The 18,019-nt window shown below is 40.2% G+C and overlaps 1 protein-coding gene across 5 annotated transcripts in view; it reads left to right on the top strand.

Annotated features, from left to right (window-relative positions):
* The window catches only part of CACNA2D1 (calcium voltage-gated channel auxiliary subunit alpha2delta 1), a 366,139-nt gene that overhangs the window by 181,615 nt on the left and 166,505 nt on the right, over positions 1–18,019 (top strand). For all 5 annotated transcript variants that reach the window (XM_081210645.1, XM_081210644.1, XM_081210643.1 and 2 more), the window contains exon 4: positions 5,358–5,417. In XM_081210645.1, the coding sequence (XP_081066771.1) occupies positions 5,358–5,417 (60 nt within the window). The remainder of the gene's footprint in view (positions 1–5,357; positions 5,418–18,019) is intronic.

Below are 18,019 nucleotides of genomic sequence, written 5' to 3'. Positions count from 1 at the left end.
ATGATTATGTGTTTGAATACGTACAATCAGAAATATTTGTACAGATAGTGGCAGAGGATAGATGGGAAAATAAATGCCAAAGAATCACAAATAAATGGGCTTTTTACAGGGACTGGATAGAGAGAGGGGAAGCCAACCCTAACATACAAGCTTGAATGAACAGACTGTGTACATGGATAAAGATATGAAGAAGGAAGGCCTGACTGGGGAGGGGGAGGGGGAGGGTTGGAGTGGGGAGGGAGTGGGGGGGGGGGAAGGTAAACCGGATGGTATTTTGAATGGATTTTGTTATGTAAGCCCTTTTTCAGAAACCATATATATTAATGCTATGTAGGTATGCATTGTAGTATGAATGAATTGTGTTTTGTATTCTTTGTTTATAGAATATATATAATAATGTTACGTTACTAAGCAAATTTAATAAAACAGTTAAAAAAAAATACACCTATGTTAAGAGCATACCTATAAATGTACCGTATGCATGTGGCAAATGTGCACTGGAGATCTGCGACTGGCTGCCACCTCATGTTCCAGTGTAAGATTGGTGATGTACCCGAGTTTGCCTCTTGCAGTGAAGTGTGTTTGATAACAGCATGTGTAAAATGTTCCGCACTGGAGAGTATAACATAACATTGGAAAAGGGTGATGGAGGTGGCCACATACTGCCCATGCTGCAAATGTGCATTTAAGACTTTTCAGAAAAGTAACATTTAAAAAAATGAATTAGTAATGTGCACCCAATGTGAATCATGTTACCTTAGTGCTGCTAACAAATGCAGCATGATGATTTGAGCAAAAATGTTCTTAGTAGGATGGCTTTCAGTCCTAATGTGGCTGGTAACATGCTGGGTAGACGCAAAAGCATTTTTGTGACTAAAACTTCATCCACCATGAAATGAGATTCTAGGAAATCTGGTGCCACTCTCATTTCTCATAGTGCACTGCACAGTGTTTTCCTCACATATGTGATCAGTTTGTAGTGTCTCCACACTGTTGGAACAAATTTAATTGCTTTCCAACATATTTTAATGCTACAGTTTCTATAATTCAGTATTTTCCTAATTGTGCCTCGCACTACTGCTTGTCTGCAGGAATCAGTCATTACGTACTAATAGTGCATTGGCTGATATTTACTCAGCCTGATCCCCGTGTTGCTGCATGCTCTCATGAGAAAGAGTCCAGCCCTGAGGACGTGTATGCAGTGTAATTGTATTAGCTGTACTGGATCAAACCCATAGAATAACCAGAGAGATACCTGGTCTCTAACTTCACCTCCTCCAGATAATTGGCTCTAGATAGCTTGTACAGAAAGAGAGACAGAAGGAGAAGCTCATCATCCTTTTGAAGTTCAGGTAGCTGTTGTGTTACATCCAAAGTTGGCAATGGGCATTGCAGGCCCTTGGCTCTTAACCCTGACTCCTTTACTGGCCTTGCCTACTTAATGAGGCTCTTAAGCTGTGACTCAACTTGTGAGTCACAAAGTCAAATGTGCCCACCAACTGTGTATGGTGGCATGAAAGGGTGGAGGTTGCGGGAATGAGATACTAGGTTAGCAAGCCACCATGTCCACTTGGTACATTTGGTCCACCAAGCTAAATGCAAGCTGATCAGCATTCAGCTTGGTGGACCAAAGGTTGTGTGTGCCTAGTCCAGTCCAAGAGAGAGGCTAAGTGACTGCCCCTCTGCCATGAAACTGGATGTCTAACTTGGTGGAGGAAGATTGTTTACTCCAGAACGATACTTTCCATCATCTTGGAGAGGAAGCAATTTTAACACTAAACTACAATTGACCATGTGTGAGCTGCGGAAATGTAGGGGAACCTCCTTCTGCAAGACAGTGATGTGAGATTTCTGGAAATGAGCACAACAAAGAGAGAGAATTCTGGCTATTAGATGGATATAAAAAATAGTAATGATGGTTTGAAGTGATAGATTTAATTTTACTTTACTGTATTGTTTCAGGCATGTTTTGATATTCCCTTAGCTTCCTTGGGTCACTGGCAGAGGAAGAGGAGTGCGGGGGGAGCGCACCGCCCCCGGCAGCGTGATACCCAGGGTGCCGTCATGGCTGCCCCCCGCCCGCACTGGGCGCCCCAACCCTGTGGGTGGCATGCCCCGCCCCCAGGACGTGCGCCCCACCCCTGGGGTGCGTGCCAGCCCCGCCTGCTCTCCGCCTCCGGTGCTGGAGCATGAAGCTCTGCCACTGCCTTGGGTATTGCTTGCATAACAGTAATTCCTTAGAATCCTGCTTTTTGTCTGTTAGTTTTTAGTCTCGCAGACAGAGGTGTAATGACTGACTGTTTTCACAAAGTATAATAATAGCCTGAAGTATTAAGAGGCTTTCAGATGTGCATACTTCAACTACTTAAAGCGGGTTGTGAGCAGCACAAAAGGGCAGATCTTATTGTACTGTATACTATTGTGATACCTTTTAAAAAGGGTCATCATATTAGCTGTCAGAATTGTGTGCTGGTCGAGAAGAGATAAAGAAGTGACTAATAAAACAAAATAAAATGTGAAGATGAATAAGCCTCCTTGGGAGCTGCTCTTTTTAGATCAGATAATTTTTCCTCATGTTTCTTTCCTTCTGATGGCAGCACATCAAAACCTTTTCTCAGATTACTAACACAGAGGCCCATGGGATGCCTGGGCCAGACCTTTCAAGGCACGGCCAGTTTTCAGACTGATGGATGATCCGGCCTTTTCTTTCATATCTCTGTAAAATGAACAGAAAAGTTCAGAGGCCGCACAAAGTAAATATCATAATTTATGTGTTTCTTCTATTTCTTGTTCGTTTACATTTTATGGTAGATTTTGGCCTACAGAATAAGGGGTTAGCAACTGCACCAGAAAGATTAATAGAAATCTACCACCTTCCCTTTTCTTCACTTGCTGAGTGGGAAGACTGGCTCAAGGGCAAAGATAGCTTTTTAAAAGGATAATTGTTTCTGCATTAATAACAGATGACTCATTGAATTGTAGGTTGCTGGAGGAACAGAGATCATAGTTCTAAGATGTGCATGGGCACGCAATTCTGACATGCAGGGACATTGATGCTTGCAGTGGTTTTTAAGATTATTGTTAATGATAATCTGCTGAGATGTAAACAGTGTCAGCAGTCATCAGTAACAACAACAACAACAATATCAATCATAGAATCATAGAATTGTAGAGTTAGAGGGGACTGCAAGGGTCATCTAGTCCAACTCCCTGCAATGCAGGAATCTCAGCTAAAGCATCCAGGAGAGAGGGACACCCAGCCTCTGCTTAAAAACTTCCAAGGAAGGAGTGTCCACTACCTCCCAAGCGAGAATGTTCTACAGTTGAACAGCTACTATAGTGGTACCTCGGGTTAAGTACTTAATTCGTTCCAGAGGACCGTTCTTAACCTGAAACTATTCTTAACGTGAAGCACCACTTTAGCTAATGGGGCCTCCTGCTGCCGCCGCGCCGCCGGAGCACGATTTCTGTTCTCATCCTGAAGCAAAGTTCTTAACCCGAGGTACTATTTCTGGGTTAGTGGAGTCTGTAACCTGAAGCGTATGTAACCTGAAGCGTATGTAACCTGAGATACCACTGTACTGTCAGAAAGTTACTCCTGATGTTTAGTTGGAATCTCCTTTCTTGTAACTTGAAGCCACTGGTTTCGGACCTCTGCTCCAGAGTAGGAGGAAACAAGCTTGCTCCATCTTCCATTTGACAGCCCTTGAGATATTTGAAGATGGCTATCATATTTCCACAGCATTCTCCTGATCCACACAGTTTGTAATTCCATCAAAAAATGAAAAAGAAAGGAAGAAAGAAATGGGGACAACATTTGCCCCCCTCCAGTCTGCAGGGACCTTACCTGTTTTCCAAGAATGCCCAAAGATCATGGACAATGGCTCCAAGATTACACCTGCAAGCTCCTTTAGTACCCTTAGATGCAGCTCACCAGGCCCTGGAGATTTGAATTCATTTACAGTAGCTAGGTGTTCCCTTACTACCTCTTTTCCTATTTTGGGCTGCATCTCCCTCCCTACATCATTTATTCAGTTATCACCAGGTTGGCCAAAGTAGATGTTGAGTAGTTTCACCTTCTTCTGTCACCCAAAAGCATTTTTCCATATTCTCCACACAGAGGACTGACCACCTGCTGGTTTTTCCTCTTACTTTGGGCATAGCCAAGGAAACTTTTATTATTATTTTTAGCCACTCTTGCAAGCCTGAACTCATTCTGAACTTTAATCAGCCTGGCCTTCCCCCTGCAACTGTTGGCTATTCGTGTATACTTCTACTTTCTGATTTCCCCTTTCTTCCATATCTTATCTTCCATATCTGTAAGTTTCTTATGCAGCCACACCAGTTTCCTTAGATGCTTCCCACTTTTCTTTCTTGTTGGAATTGTCTGCATTTTGGCCTTCAATATTTCTCCTTTTAGAAACTCCAATCCATTTTGGACTCACTTCTCTTTGAGTATTTCTGATTCTGACCAAGGGATCTCACCCAGTATCTCTTTAAACTTTTTGAAATTGGCCTTCTTAAAGTCTAGAGTCTAACTACACTCACCTTTCCCTTGCCTCCCTTGAAACCCAGAGGACACGATCACTTCCTTCCCAGTTTCTGAGTACTTCCACTTCATTAACATTATGGACATGCATTTCTGTGTTCTCAACAACTTTGGTAAAATGAATTGCTGTGGATCACTGAATAGAAAAAAGGAGTGGATGAGATTGTTATCTCATATTCAAAAAGAAGTGGATGAGATTATTTGTGTGTTGCAAACAAATCAGATTTTATTTGTTTGTACCCTGTCTTTCTGTTGTGATAAAAGAACCCTCCAAGAAAACTAAAAACCTCAATTTAAAATATGATACAATTAAATATAAGGAAGTTGGAATACATAAACAAAACACAGTGGAGGAAGGGAAAGATTATATAGATGCGAAATACTTATAATAGGATGCTGAAAGTCACATTCATATGATCTTTCAGAAGTGCAATTGAAGGCTCTTGTTCTGTAGAACTTGCTTACAACTGAAGAATATTTGTTTAGGTTTTAAACTTGTTTGCTCCGCAGATTCTCAGGGCAGGTGCCATCATATTTGTCATAAGATACCTTTAGTCACTAATATGTGTACATTACAGTTTAAACTGACTTAATAGTAACTGAAGTCCCTGAGGACTGTACTTTGTTGAGAGGAACTTAACTGAGGGGATTCCACGAGTATACTAATGTAAGTCTGTAGTGCACACATGTTCTCAGTGTTGTTGACCAGGTGTTTTATATTGGGAAGATAGTAGGATCCCTTTAATTTGCAATGCACCTTGTTTGAAAATTATTTGACAGCTAAACCTTATTATTTTCATTCCTTTAGCGCCTTGCTGAAGCAGCAGAGAGATTTCAGAAAGAACATCAGTGGCAGGATGAGTTTGCGGTGAGTTTTTCTTCACTCTTTTTTTTTCAAATATTGATGGTTCCCATTTTCTAATTTTCCAGTATGCTTTGTACATTTCATCCTTGTTTCAACCTGGCTGCCTCAAGATATGCCTTATGTATACAGTTGGACGCTGTTGAGGAAAACTTTGCTAGTTTCTTTTTGTAGTTAACGAACAGTGGAGATTGACTCTCAAACATTTGTAATGCCATGATAACTTATTAAAATCAATGTTAAATCTGTGATTTGGAAGTGAGATTTGAGCTGCAATCCCAACCCCACTCATCTGAGAGTAAGCCCCCATTGAATTCAAGAAGACTTATTTCTGATGGTTAGGACTGCACTGTAAATTAATTTAGATGCCAGCCTAAGAGTAGCTCACACATTCATTATTTTCCTGATTTACTCTTAATACTTCACCAGATGTCATTGAGATATCTTTGAGATATCACAATCTCTTGCTTCCTAAAATCCTGTTCCAACTCTGGCTACAAAAGGAGCATATGTCCATCATTATGCACATCAGGATAAAATTTTGCTAGTCAAGAGATACATGTTGTGAACCTTTAAGGAAATGATAGACTCTGTCATTTAATTAGCAACTGACCCAAAATAGAACTCCAACTAGTGGTTCAGAGTTCTTACTTGGAATTGTTTGATTAATGTGATCAATACTATCTCATGCCTTCTTTAAGGAGTGAAACAAATTTCTAACGTTTGCTGGGGTTCCCATCTGAGCCTGCAGCTATTCTACACCATTGCCCTTGGCGGCATCAGTCTCTTCGTAATACTGCCTGTATATGAAATGTAGGTGTAACTAATGTTAGGAACCCCCCAAGATGTCCTTTTCATTGTGCATTTACTTTGAAATTTGCTGGAAGCAAAATTTCAGTGGCAATTCTAGTTTGGTTGGAATTTTCCAACTATACAGAACTTGGATGGGTGGCTGTCTGACTTGATAAACACTTTCCTGCAGTTTCACTTTATTTTCCTGTGTTTTCAATAAGAAGAAAAGATGGCCGACTTGTACATTCTGGCACAAAGTGCACAGAATTCATCCAATTTCACTGCCAGGAAAGTTTTGCCAAATTTTACTGAGAAATATAATATTTTATGAATGCATTCAGTGAAAGAAATTCTAGCGATAACACAGTATCAGCATGAAACAAAGCATGCACCTTTCTCTTTTGGACTGGGATGAGGAAATGGTGTATATAGAATATAATAACCTTGACATTAGGTTATGCAATTTAATTTTGAATAAACGTATTAAGCTTCTCATAATTTAATTTGCTCAGTTTTAGCCAGAAGTAATCATTCATTTCTTCTGGCCTACTTTTTAAAGAAAATGTCTGTTCAAATTAGTTTGCACACGGATCTGTCTGCTAAGCGTACCTTTCAGTGTAATTTTTCATTTTTCTAATGGCTGTTTTACGAAATGGAATCAGCTCTGTAGAATGTCTTTTTTGCCATTGGACTTGAGCAAGGAACACTTGTCCTCTGGGTGAAATTGAGATCATTGGTATATATATAGTACCCAACTTCTTTTGGGGTGATGGAATCCTTGCAGTACAGCATGAGTTACAGACAAAGCAAACCTCTTTGGGAGGGGGAATGGAGATTGGTTTGGCTTCATGTTAGCTCCAAATCTTGACTGGCAAGTTGAAGCTTCTGCTGGAGCAAGATCTAGCACTGCAGCCCCACATGACCCAGTGCTCCTGCCTGCATTCAGATCCCCAACCATTTGTTGAGTATTTTCGGGGAGGCTACAGGGGGCTCTTAAGTAGATGGGGAAGAGGATGGGGAAGCAGAAGTGGGATTGTGTGAGCTGCTTTCCTATAGCACAACTATTGATACAACACCGTGTATATTTTTAGATGCTGGCTGTGGTCCTATATGATAGGCTGGGGTGGCCCTATATTCTTGTCCTTGTTTGTCCCTAGCTTCCCCGGTGCCAGCTTCTCCATTTCTCACCTCTTTCACCTCCTCCATTCCATTGCTCTGGATCTCACAGTGCTGTCCTGCTTCCTTCAGAGTCATTCACGTCTCTTTTTCTTCCTTTCATTTCCCCTTCCCATAGGGCGGAAGGTGGAGCTGGTGGGTTTTGGCACTTAACTGCTGCCATGGCACTGGTGGGAGCTGGCCAGGATTGATGAGTAGTGGGAGGTCCTGCTGCTGGCTTCTCCAAAAAGAGTGGTAGCTGCTCCCACCTTCTTTCCTTTCCTCACAGACATTTCTGCTATCACACTTATCATCATAAGGAAAGAAGTCTTTCACTGTGCAGATGTCTATGCTGATGTACAGACATCTCGGATGCATGCCGCGTGTCATGGCTTCACACTAGGGGGGTGCTAGCAGCCCTCTACTTAAAAGGGTGAGAAGAAGGGCCCAATGAGAAGTTGTTGTTTTGGAAGCAACCCATTGATCAACATTACAGCTGATTCTGCCTTGAGCATGATGGATGGGGAGATGGACTCAACAGCATGGGAACAGCGGCCACACAAACAGCCCTGAGAGGGACAGAAGGTTGCTCCTTGGAATAAGCTAATACAGGGGTTCCCAAACTAAGGGCAGTGAGCCGGATAAGGCCCGAGGGACTCGTTTATCCGACCCGCGGTGATCCCTGCCGCCCACTTCTATCGCCTGCTCTTAGTGGCACTGCGCTGCGTGGCTGCCCACTTCCAGGTCGGAGGAGCACCAGAAATAGCTTGTGCACATGTGCAAGCGTTATTTGCACATGCGTTATTTCCAGTGCACATCCAGGTCGGAGGAGGCCCGTGCACATGTGCACAAGCTATTTCCAGTGCTCCTCTGACCCGGAAGTGTGCTGGAAATAGCGTGTGCGCACGCATATGGGCACGCGCTTCCCCACCCTCTGGCCCACTGAGCAATCAGTGCTGGAGATACCGGCCCGAGGGGCGGTAAGTTTGCTGACCCCTAAGCTAATAGGAAATAAGCTAAAATGTGGTGGAAGGAATAAAGCAAGTTGAATCATACAACTTATTCATTACATTTCTTACTTTATTTATATGCCACCCTTTATGTGCACAGAACAAATGAAATACCGTGAAAATCCCTGAAACGAGAGGTAATCAACTAGAAATATTATCTAATAGAAATATTCAAAAAAGGAGGTAAAACTCCCAAAAATTCTGAAGTATTATAATCCTAGTTCGACCTAGGTGAAGCAAAGCGCAGTAATAAAGGATTGAGGACTCAAAGATACAGTTTCTAATACTGAATTTACAAAAAAGGTTTGAAAAACTAAATGGCAAGTTTTAGACAAAGCCCAACTTAAAGGAAGCAAAGCACAGTAATAAAGAGTTGAGGACTCGGCTGTGAAAATCCTAGTGTTCCTTTACAAAAAGGTTTAAAAAACCTAAATGGCACAAATTCAAAGAAAGGAATACCCCCTTTTTTTGAATTTTGGTCATTTATGGTTTATGATTTTTCTATTTCCTTCTGAGGAAACTGAATAGTTCAGTGAAACCAGGTTTGTAGCCGGCATCCCGTTAAGGCTTTGTTCAATTTTAGGTTTTTCTAATTTTTTCCTTAAACTTTTTGATTCTTATTATTTCGTTTATTTCCATTAGATAATATTTCTAGTTGATTACTTCTCATTTCAGGGATTTTCATGGTATTTCATTTGTTTTGTGCAATTTCTCGGTTCTGTGACTGTCTTTTTTTCTACTACCCTTTACATGCAGGCAAAGAACTCCTAAACACACAAGCAAATTCTGAATTTCACAAACCTGCCAAAGTTTCATATTGAAATGCCGAACATCATGCCTCAGCCTCTCATGCTCATTTCAAACATCTCTCTTTGGATACTGTCAATGCACTGGAAGCCCTACCTTGGAAGAGTGGCAAAAAAGAAAAATCTATTTTACAGAATGCATCTTTCAGCCTCGATTTTCCATTCATTTTTAATGGCACCTTCTATAATAAAGTTTTAATAGCTTTTTAATGCTTGCATCTATAATTTAAAGCTGAAGTGAATGGGATAATTACTAAAAAGGGTGACTTAAGATTGCAAAGGAATGGTAGAGACCTTGTTAAATGTACACTCAAATTAAAAGGCAGCAGTTTTTATTAAGTATTGGCTCATAATTCTTCCCCACACCAAATTCAAACGCGCTGCTAATTAAAATGGACTTTATCTGCATATATTAGGTGCATATTACAGAAGTGTCACAGACTCTGAAAAATCTTCACAAATTACTGTAAAGGAAAAATGCACAATATTGAATTGTTGGTACATTGGGAGGGGAAAAAACATTTCATTGCCATTCTTCCTTGCCTGGTTATCTTTATCATCATGTCACTTATCTGAACATGACATGTCCCTTTTCTTCTTAGACTATTTTAATTCTGTTATGTCCTGTTCTCACATGGTGTTTTCAGTAGTGTCCAGTTGTGGTTACAGTCCAGGTCTATGCCTTTCCAGCTTGATCAGTTCTGTGGCGCAGAAAGAGACCACTCGCCAGTCCTCTCCAGGACAAAGGTCATTTGATTCACCAACTAAAATATTAACTTAGTTGTGACATGGAAGTACAGGCTGAAATGTGTGAAAATAAACCTGGTATGCTCAATGCTGATTTTAAAGTGCAAGGAGTTGCTTTTCTTTTCTTGAAGAAGAAGTGTTATGCTTTGAAGAGAGAATGGATAAGGATGCATATAAAATAAATGATATTCTCTGAATTGGGCATTTTACAATTATATTTGAAGTTACATTTGATTGAACTGAAATGGTTGGTTAGCTGGAGCAATTTTCTTGCAGCCGAGTCCATGATATTAATTGTCCCTACACATAAAAACGTAAGGAGTATACCATTTGAATTTTAATAAGCTGTGTCTTTCTGCTACATTTGCCTTCTACTTATATGTATGCAGAAAAATGCAAGTGTCTTCTAGGAAGTAGTTATTAGGTACAACCAGTATCTTTCAAAAAATAAGTCCTCTGCTTTGATTGCTTGAGATACAGTATATTAAAGCTTGCTGATAGATATTGATTCAGAGCTTTGAGTTATATACAGAAGTTTCTGAAGGTGTCTTGACTAATGGTTTGGGCACATGGCTGTTTCCAGGATGCTGAAAAAAGTCGGCAGCATAGAGATTGGGTGCAGACCCACCAAGAGGGCCTTTCACAGCCATGGGGCCAGCATAGAGTATAATTCAAATTTATTCCATTTCATCTGGATATGCAACTTTTTAAAAGCAAAGGCTCACATGGTGAAAAGATCAGAAAACAAAAAATAAAATTATCTGTAGCAGACAGTGGCACTCACCTGGCCTCCAGCTGCCCACATTGCTGCTAAGACTGTGAGGGAGAAGGGAGAGGTGGTGGCAAGCTTGGCGCAGTGCAAATGCGCCAGTGGAACCAATATGGCACCCGGCCATGCACCGTGCTGACTTCGCCACCTTTCCTTGTCTCTGTACGGTATTCAGTAGCAACACAGGTGACTGAAGGTTAGGTGAACACTGGCGCCCCTCTTCATTGTCTGCTACAGCCTACATCTGATTGGGAAAAATGTTCACAAAGCTTTTGGGCTTCTTATATTTTTTTAGTCATTCAATTTTAGCTAGATGTATGAACCAGGATCATGGATCACCTCCACGTATTGATCGCAAAACTAATTAGAAATGGCTTAGCTTCTGAAAGGCAAAAACTGAGTCCTGTACCACTTCAATTTTTTGTGCCATTTAAATGCCACTGGAAAGAAAACACAGATGCATTATCCTTTTCAGTCTAACAATCCACCCTCCCCAACAAACACCTTATTAAAAACAAAATGCATGATGGTATTGAATTAATTAGCACCTTGCAGGTACTTTAGCCTTGTGTAATGAACAGACTGCATTGTTAACAGAAGCTTACTGGAAGCTGATGTCTTCTCTCTTCCCCTGCTTTCTAAGCACCTCCAAAGACCTCTTAACACTGCTGTAAGATTCTAATTATTTTATCTGCCATTTTCCATTCCAGATGGAGCTGCAGATTTAATAGCTATTTCAAGTTGGTAAGAGCTAACTCCTGGAGAGCAGCTGCAGTCTGGAAAGTAGGGCCGTAAAAGATTAAAGTTAAAAGATTAAAGTTTTTCTTAATAAAATGCTGATTGGCTTTCTAGCTTTTAACAAATTAATCAGATGATTGTCCAATTAAAATTAAATAACGATATAATTGCAAAGGAGCAACTTCTTATCTGTTAAAAGCGAATGCAATATGTGGTTTGTTGTTGTTTAGTCGTGTCCGACTCCTCGTGACCCCATGGACCAGAGCACGCCAGGCACTCCTGTCTTCCACTGCCTCCCGCAGTTTGGTCAGACTCATGTTAGTGGTACAGGACAGCAAAGTGAAGTATTCATAGAAAAGTCCCTTTGTGAATAGATGTGTTTTCATGAGTGTGATCCAGCTCCAAATCTGCAGTCATTTGACCCTCACTAGGTCAATATTGCCCTGCTAGAGACTAGCCATCCATGTTCTACTTTGACTACTGACCAAAGTGTACAAACAGGGGTGCCAACTTGAATAAAATATTGGGGGGGGGGCAGGTAAGCCCCACTCTGCATAATCAACCACAAGACACAGCACATGAACACCATTTGAATGACGATGCCCATCAACTTTGGTGGCCCGTTCCTCTCAAATATTTTATTGGGGCCCCTAAAGGAACCTCAACCCCTAGGAGTTGGCTCCCATGTGTACAGTTTACAAGGCCATATGCATGCTTACTTTCTTTTTTAATAGTCAGCAAACATTTCTCTTTTATAAATATTTTACAAAACACAAAAACAAACCCCAGCAATAACCATGCCTCATAAACACAGTGGCAGAAAAAGACAAGTGCCTAGTGAAGTGAAGTGGTGATTGTCTATGGCTGCTAGCAAACAAATCAGCCAAAGTTACTAGATAGAACTTGTGCTCTGCAGTTCATTGTTTTCTGTTGCAGTTGTGAAGTCCAGGACTTTAGAGCTGCTTGTTCCTCAGGTTTCTAAGGGATCAATTAATTTGCTGAATGTTCTCTGCATTGGCAAATGCCTGCTTTGACTTCTTGAACATTTCCTTGCGTATGCATGTAGTATAACAATTCTAATGCTATGCTCTTGAACTTCCAGAGGAATGACTTCCCAGTCTTGTCCCACCTTCTCAAGAAGAGCAGTTGTACACCACTCTAATGAACTCACAAGCTACTAACCTATTAGTACCTTTCACAATTCTTCTTGTTTCTATGTATTTATTTGCCTATATTTATAAAGATTTAGATTAAATTCAGAAATAGGTTCATAGCATTTCCGTAGTGAACACAGAATGTGTGTGGGGGATTTTGATGATCTGGTCTTTATTTGGCGCTTTATTGTTTTCATAAAAAGCACAGGAACAGGACTGTAAGAGAGTTACCCCACCTTTGTCACTCCGATTAATTAGGAAACTGAATTTGTCTAATGTAATTAAGTTTGGTGCCATGTAGTCTTTAACTGTGTTTAAGGCAAGACTCTCTAAACCAGCATTTAAACTCCTATATAATATCTGCACCAGTCCTCAAATAATATGGTTTATTTATTTAATTGCATTTAACTGCTTGCCTTGTCCCACCACAGCAAACCAATGATCTTCATATTATGATTTCCTACATCTATGATATCATGTGATGGCCATTCATTAGTTGTAAATTCTGTATGCTGTATGTTTTTTTGTGAGAGGCAGAAAGGTTTGGTCACATGTTCTTTTACACACACACACACACACACTTGTTGGTGACTTGTGGAAGTCAGTTGGAAGTTCACCACACACACTTGTTGGTGACTTGTGGAAGTCAGTTGGAAGTTCACCACACCTCAGCCAGTGTGATGTGTCATCAGAGTATGTATCAGAGTCCCAGAAGAATAGCTAAATACTGCTATCTACTATGTACAGTTATTCTGATCTTTCAGGTAAAGATACATATGTACAGATCCACAAACACTATCACTATGCTACCAATGCTGCTGTGTAAAACCCACAGCATTTCCCCTTAACTCTCACAGATTCAGAGTAAGACCCTGACAGCGGAACAGGAGAGCATCAGGACAGGACAAGGCATAATGAAAACAATGCCCTAGCCAAGAGACCATTATACCTGTCTCTACATTCCTGAACCAACAGGAACGACTCCAGAAGTCATACACTTGGCCTTGCTGGTGTTACTAGAGTAACTCAGCACACCTGGTCTCTTATCTCTGAGCATGCAGATGTGGGGCATATGCTAACTCAAGACATGAGCCCTAGCACTGTAATTTAACCCATTGTTCACGTTACACCAACAACACTCACATACACACCCCTTTGAAGTACGATAAAACACCGTAGGACGTGTTTGTGTGGAGGAGCCTTGAATAAGCAAGTTACACTTCTGAAGCATATTTAGCTAGATATTAAACATACTGTTTGGATTGTTTCCCCCATCACCACATTTTCTTTCTGAAGTGGAAGATGTGAGGGGCAATGTGGTGATGCTAATTGAAAGGGTACTTGGGGTTCATTTTTTCACAGAGGACAGTCAATTAAGCCAAATTCCAAGCAATTAGATACATCTAATGAAGTAGGCGGTCTACAAAGGAACATAAGGAGCCACGACACTGCAAAATAAGATAGTTCAAAGAGGGTCTATCTTCATAGGATTTTAAAAAAAAAGAATGATAGGTCTGCTTATTCAGCAGTGCAATGCCAGGTTTATGACATTATTTTCTTACACTTTACAAGAAAATAATGTGCCTTCTCCTCTAAGCTGATAGTACTTAGTCTATTGTGCACACCTTGTTGTCCCCCCACATTTTTGTTAATAGATATATGTAAACCTATTTGTATGAATAGGTTTACCTTGCTCATGGTATTTTTTTAAAGAGGCTACTTTATGGTTTTATTCCTTTCTTGAAATGCTTTCTAACAGAAGAATTTCCCCCCAAGCCTGTCACAAGCGGGCATGCCTAGGTTTTCCTAATACTGTTATTGTGTCAGGTGGGAGCAGTGATAATTAAAGTCTAGGGCTTTTTTCAGCTGGAACTTACTGAAACTCTGTTCCGGCACTGATTAAGCCTGTCCTCAGTGGTGCAAAGGTACGAGGGTTGTGGTTATCCATTTTTACAAAGGGGCGCAAGTACTCTTGGTTCTTGTCATCTATCGTAGTAGATAACTGATGCAGGGTGAGCTATAGCTTGTGGTTAGTGAAGAGAGCTCCTGGCTCTAAGCTGTGGTTGTGTAGTTTCCTCTGCCTCTCATCACCACAATGGCAAACTAAGCACATTAGCAAGTCTTATTTTCTGTTATGCAAAGGAGGCAATAATCTGTTCTGAGCATGCTCATAATTGTTTACTTGAGGGCCACATCTACACAGTAGAAAAGATCAGGACTCAGCTTCCCTGAAGAGTCTTGCTGTTTGGTTCTTTCTTGCTTCTTTCAGCATCTCTGAGTTACACAAAATGTAAGTCTGTCTGTAAAGTAAATGGGTTGGGTTTTTCTTACATATACCATTTTTTAATGGAAGGGGATGCTTGGTTCAACAATTTTTTTAAAAAAATGTTTTGCCATATTTCATCCTCATTAATGGTGGATGGAATTAAGACAATAGCTTAATTAGGCTAAGTGGAAAAGGAAGGGAAGGGGAGAATACAAAAAAGTTTAAATCTGTATTGTACTTTAATTCAGTTTAGCTGCAGAAATATTTACATTCTGCTATAGCACAAGAGCATTTAACATATGTGAATATTTTCTGACAATCTTTGAAGTATCATTCATTTTGCTCCTAAAATACCTTTGTAGGAGTAGGAGTAGTAGTAGTAGTAGTAGCAGCAGCAGCAGCAGCAGCAGCAATTATTATTATTATTATTATTATTATTATTATTATTATTATTATTATTATCATTATTATTATTATTATTATTTGTACCCTGTCCATGTGATTGACTTGCCCTAGCCACTCTGGGTGGCTTCCAACAAATATAAAAGCATAATAAAACATCAAACATTAAAAGCATATATCATTAATTAGAAACAAAAAGTCTCCATTTAATAATGTAATAGGAAAAAAACAAACAAAAACCATGTTATTAATGAAGTGATTCTTACGTATTTTGCTCTATCATTTTTTTTTTTACATAATCACATTTATTTAGATGAATGGATAATGTCTGTGCACAGAAGACTCCACAGATCACAAATCTACCACTGGTAATCAAATACAGAAAATGAAGTACTGGTGCATGCAAACATAAACAGTCTTTAGGCTTCTCTTCACCTGTATTGCTAAAGTTGTGGATAGTGGAGCCGCGCAGTCTGTGCTTGGTGGTTTGCTAGTATGACTATGTGAACACAGCTATTGTTGGTTTATTGTTGCTTGCCCTTGTTTCAAGTACCCCATGATAGCTTACATGGAACTTCTCCTCCTATCCAGGTGTGGTCCAAACTTAATACACCAAATTATTCCATGTTTTAAGACCATTTCAAGGTCTACAAAGTGCAGTTAGTTGACAAGGGAAGATTCCATAGCTCAGCGAAAGAGCCCATGAATTAAACCCCCAGCATCTACACTTAAGAAGATGAAATAATAGGCAATGTAGGACCACTTCCTGATGCCCTAAAAAGTTGCTTCCAGTTAGACAATACTAGTCTACACAGATAACTTGTCAGACATGATGTATGGCTGTTTACTACTTTCATATGTACAGTTTACTGCATTCTTGTGGACAGTTCTCATCCTAGGCACTGCAATCAAATTTTAAATGCCGATGCTATAAAACTGTATAGCTTTTGACAGCTGCCCTCATACACTGTTCTGTGGAATTTTGCAGTGCAAAAAGCCTTGTTGTATGACACCAGTACATGAAAACATGCCCAGAGTGCGACATTTGGCAGCTTAGCATGTAGATATTACAACACAAGTCAAGGCTTTGCATCTGCTAGCTGTGACAGTGACCATTTTGACACACATTAATCCTTGGCAAAGGTTAATTGAGAGGTGGAGAGAAAAAGTAGCTGGATTCTCATCATTGCATGATAAAGAGGCTGGATATAGGCACCCCTCAGCAATCTGATTGCACGACAATAAGCTTTCCATATATTACTTGTGCATATTAAAACAACTATCTGTCACTGAGAACACAAATGCAGACTGGCAGATTCAAAGGCTGAGATGTGATGCTTTAAATTAAACAGTGGCAAAAACTTGGTTGTATGAATTTGCCCAGATCTCTGGCCATTGGACTTAAGATTTCAGTTATGGCTGAAAATGCTAACTTCATATGAGTTTGTGATATTTTGTTTATTATTATAACTCATGTTCTAACGTTTTAAAAATAGCAGTTTCTCCCCATCATTATAGCTGCAAGCATAAGGTCAAGAAGTAAAGACAACACTGGTCGTAGTCTTCCACCTTTCAGTGGTTTGGCCATTAAGTGCACTTATTTTTTTAAAAAAATATTTTACTGGCATTGTACGATTAATTAAATAGCTTTAAAAATATAAGGCCACAGTTCATCAGGAGATCACAAGCCAATACTCAGTGGATCCCCTTGTGCTCTTGTTTTTGAAAAGAACATTAGAATATGCAGACCTTGGTCAGATCCTATTCTTACATTATTTTAAACTGAGTTTTGGTGTTTGTTTGTTTCTATATTCCCTTTACCATACAGTCACAGGGCAGTATACAACATACTAAAACTGAACTGATTCTGCCTACCCAAGATGTACGAAATGCTTCCTGTTTTCAGCTGAGCCTTGTTCAAGTCTTCTTGAGCACTGGTGTATTCCTGTATCTCTGGTTATTATTTGGTCCTGACTTCTGGGTTGCTACAGAAGTCAGACAATCTTACCCCCCCCCTTTCTATATACACCTCCTGATTTGCCCTCTGGCTTTTTTCTCATGGCTCCTGGGTCATCTCAAACTTCAGCCTATGGTCCAGCACTGGGGCAGTGGTCACCAGCAGCTGTGACACTACCCTAGGGCATCTGGGATTACAGCACCATCCCAGACCATTGTTCATGCTGGGTGGGGCTGATGCAGATTAAAACATTTGAAGGGCACCATGTTGACTATCTCTGGTATATGGCAGTGCATTGAAAATGTTTTTCTAGTTGTATAGAAAACAGCAAACTAACAAATAATAGGAAATTTCAAAACCAGTAGGCAGTTTAAAAATAGTCTATTGCTGCAAGTGAAATCTTCCTTTATAACTGGCTGGGGGGGAACCTTCAAGTGAAGAATATGAAGCATTATGCTCTGAAGAAAAATGCAATAAAAGTTGAAAGAAGGCTGACAAACTAAATGCACTGTCAGTACAACTAACTACAAAGAGTCAGTGGGTGTTATTTCCCCACAAATATACTTATCATTTCAAACTTAGACCTCCATCTTCATTTAAAGCAGTGTCATGCCACTTTAAACAGTCATGGTTCCCACCCCACCCCCAAAATTATGTAGTCTGTTGCAGGTGGTGACAATTGTTGGAGACCTGTTTTGCACTCACAGTTTATAGTGGCTTAATGATAAACCTCTATTCCCAGGGGTCTCTGGGAATTGGAGTTCTGAGAGGGGAATCGGGGTCTCCTCACAACTTTCATCACATCTAACAAA

This window comes from Podarcis bocagei (genome assembly GCF_964188305.1).
Source record: "Podarcis bocagei genome assembly, chromosome: 10".
Lineage (NCBI taxonomy): Eukaryota > Metazoa > Chordata > Lepidosauria > Squamata > Lacertidae > Podarcis > Podarcis bocagei.
The sequence above is the reverse complement of the archived record's forward strand: the minus strand, read 5'-3'. Positions and strand labels throughout refer to the sequence as shown.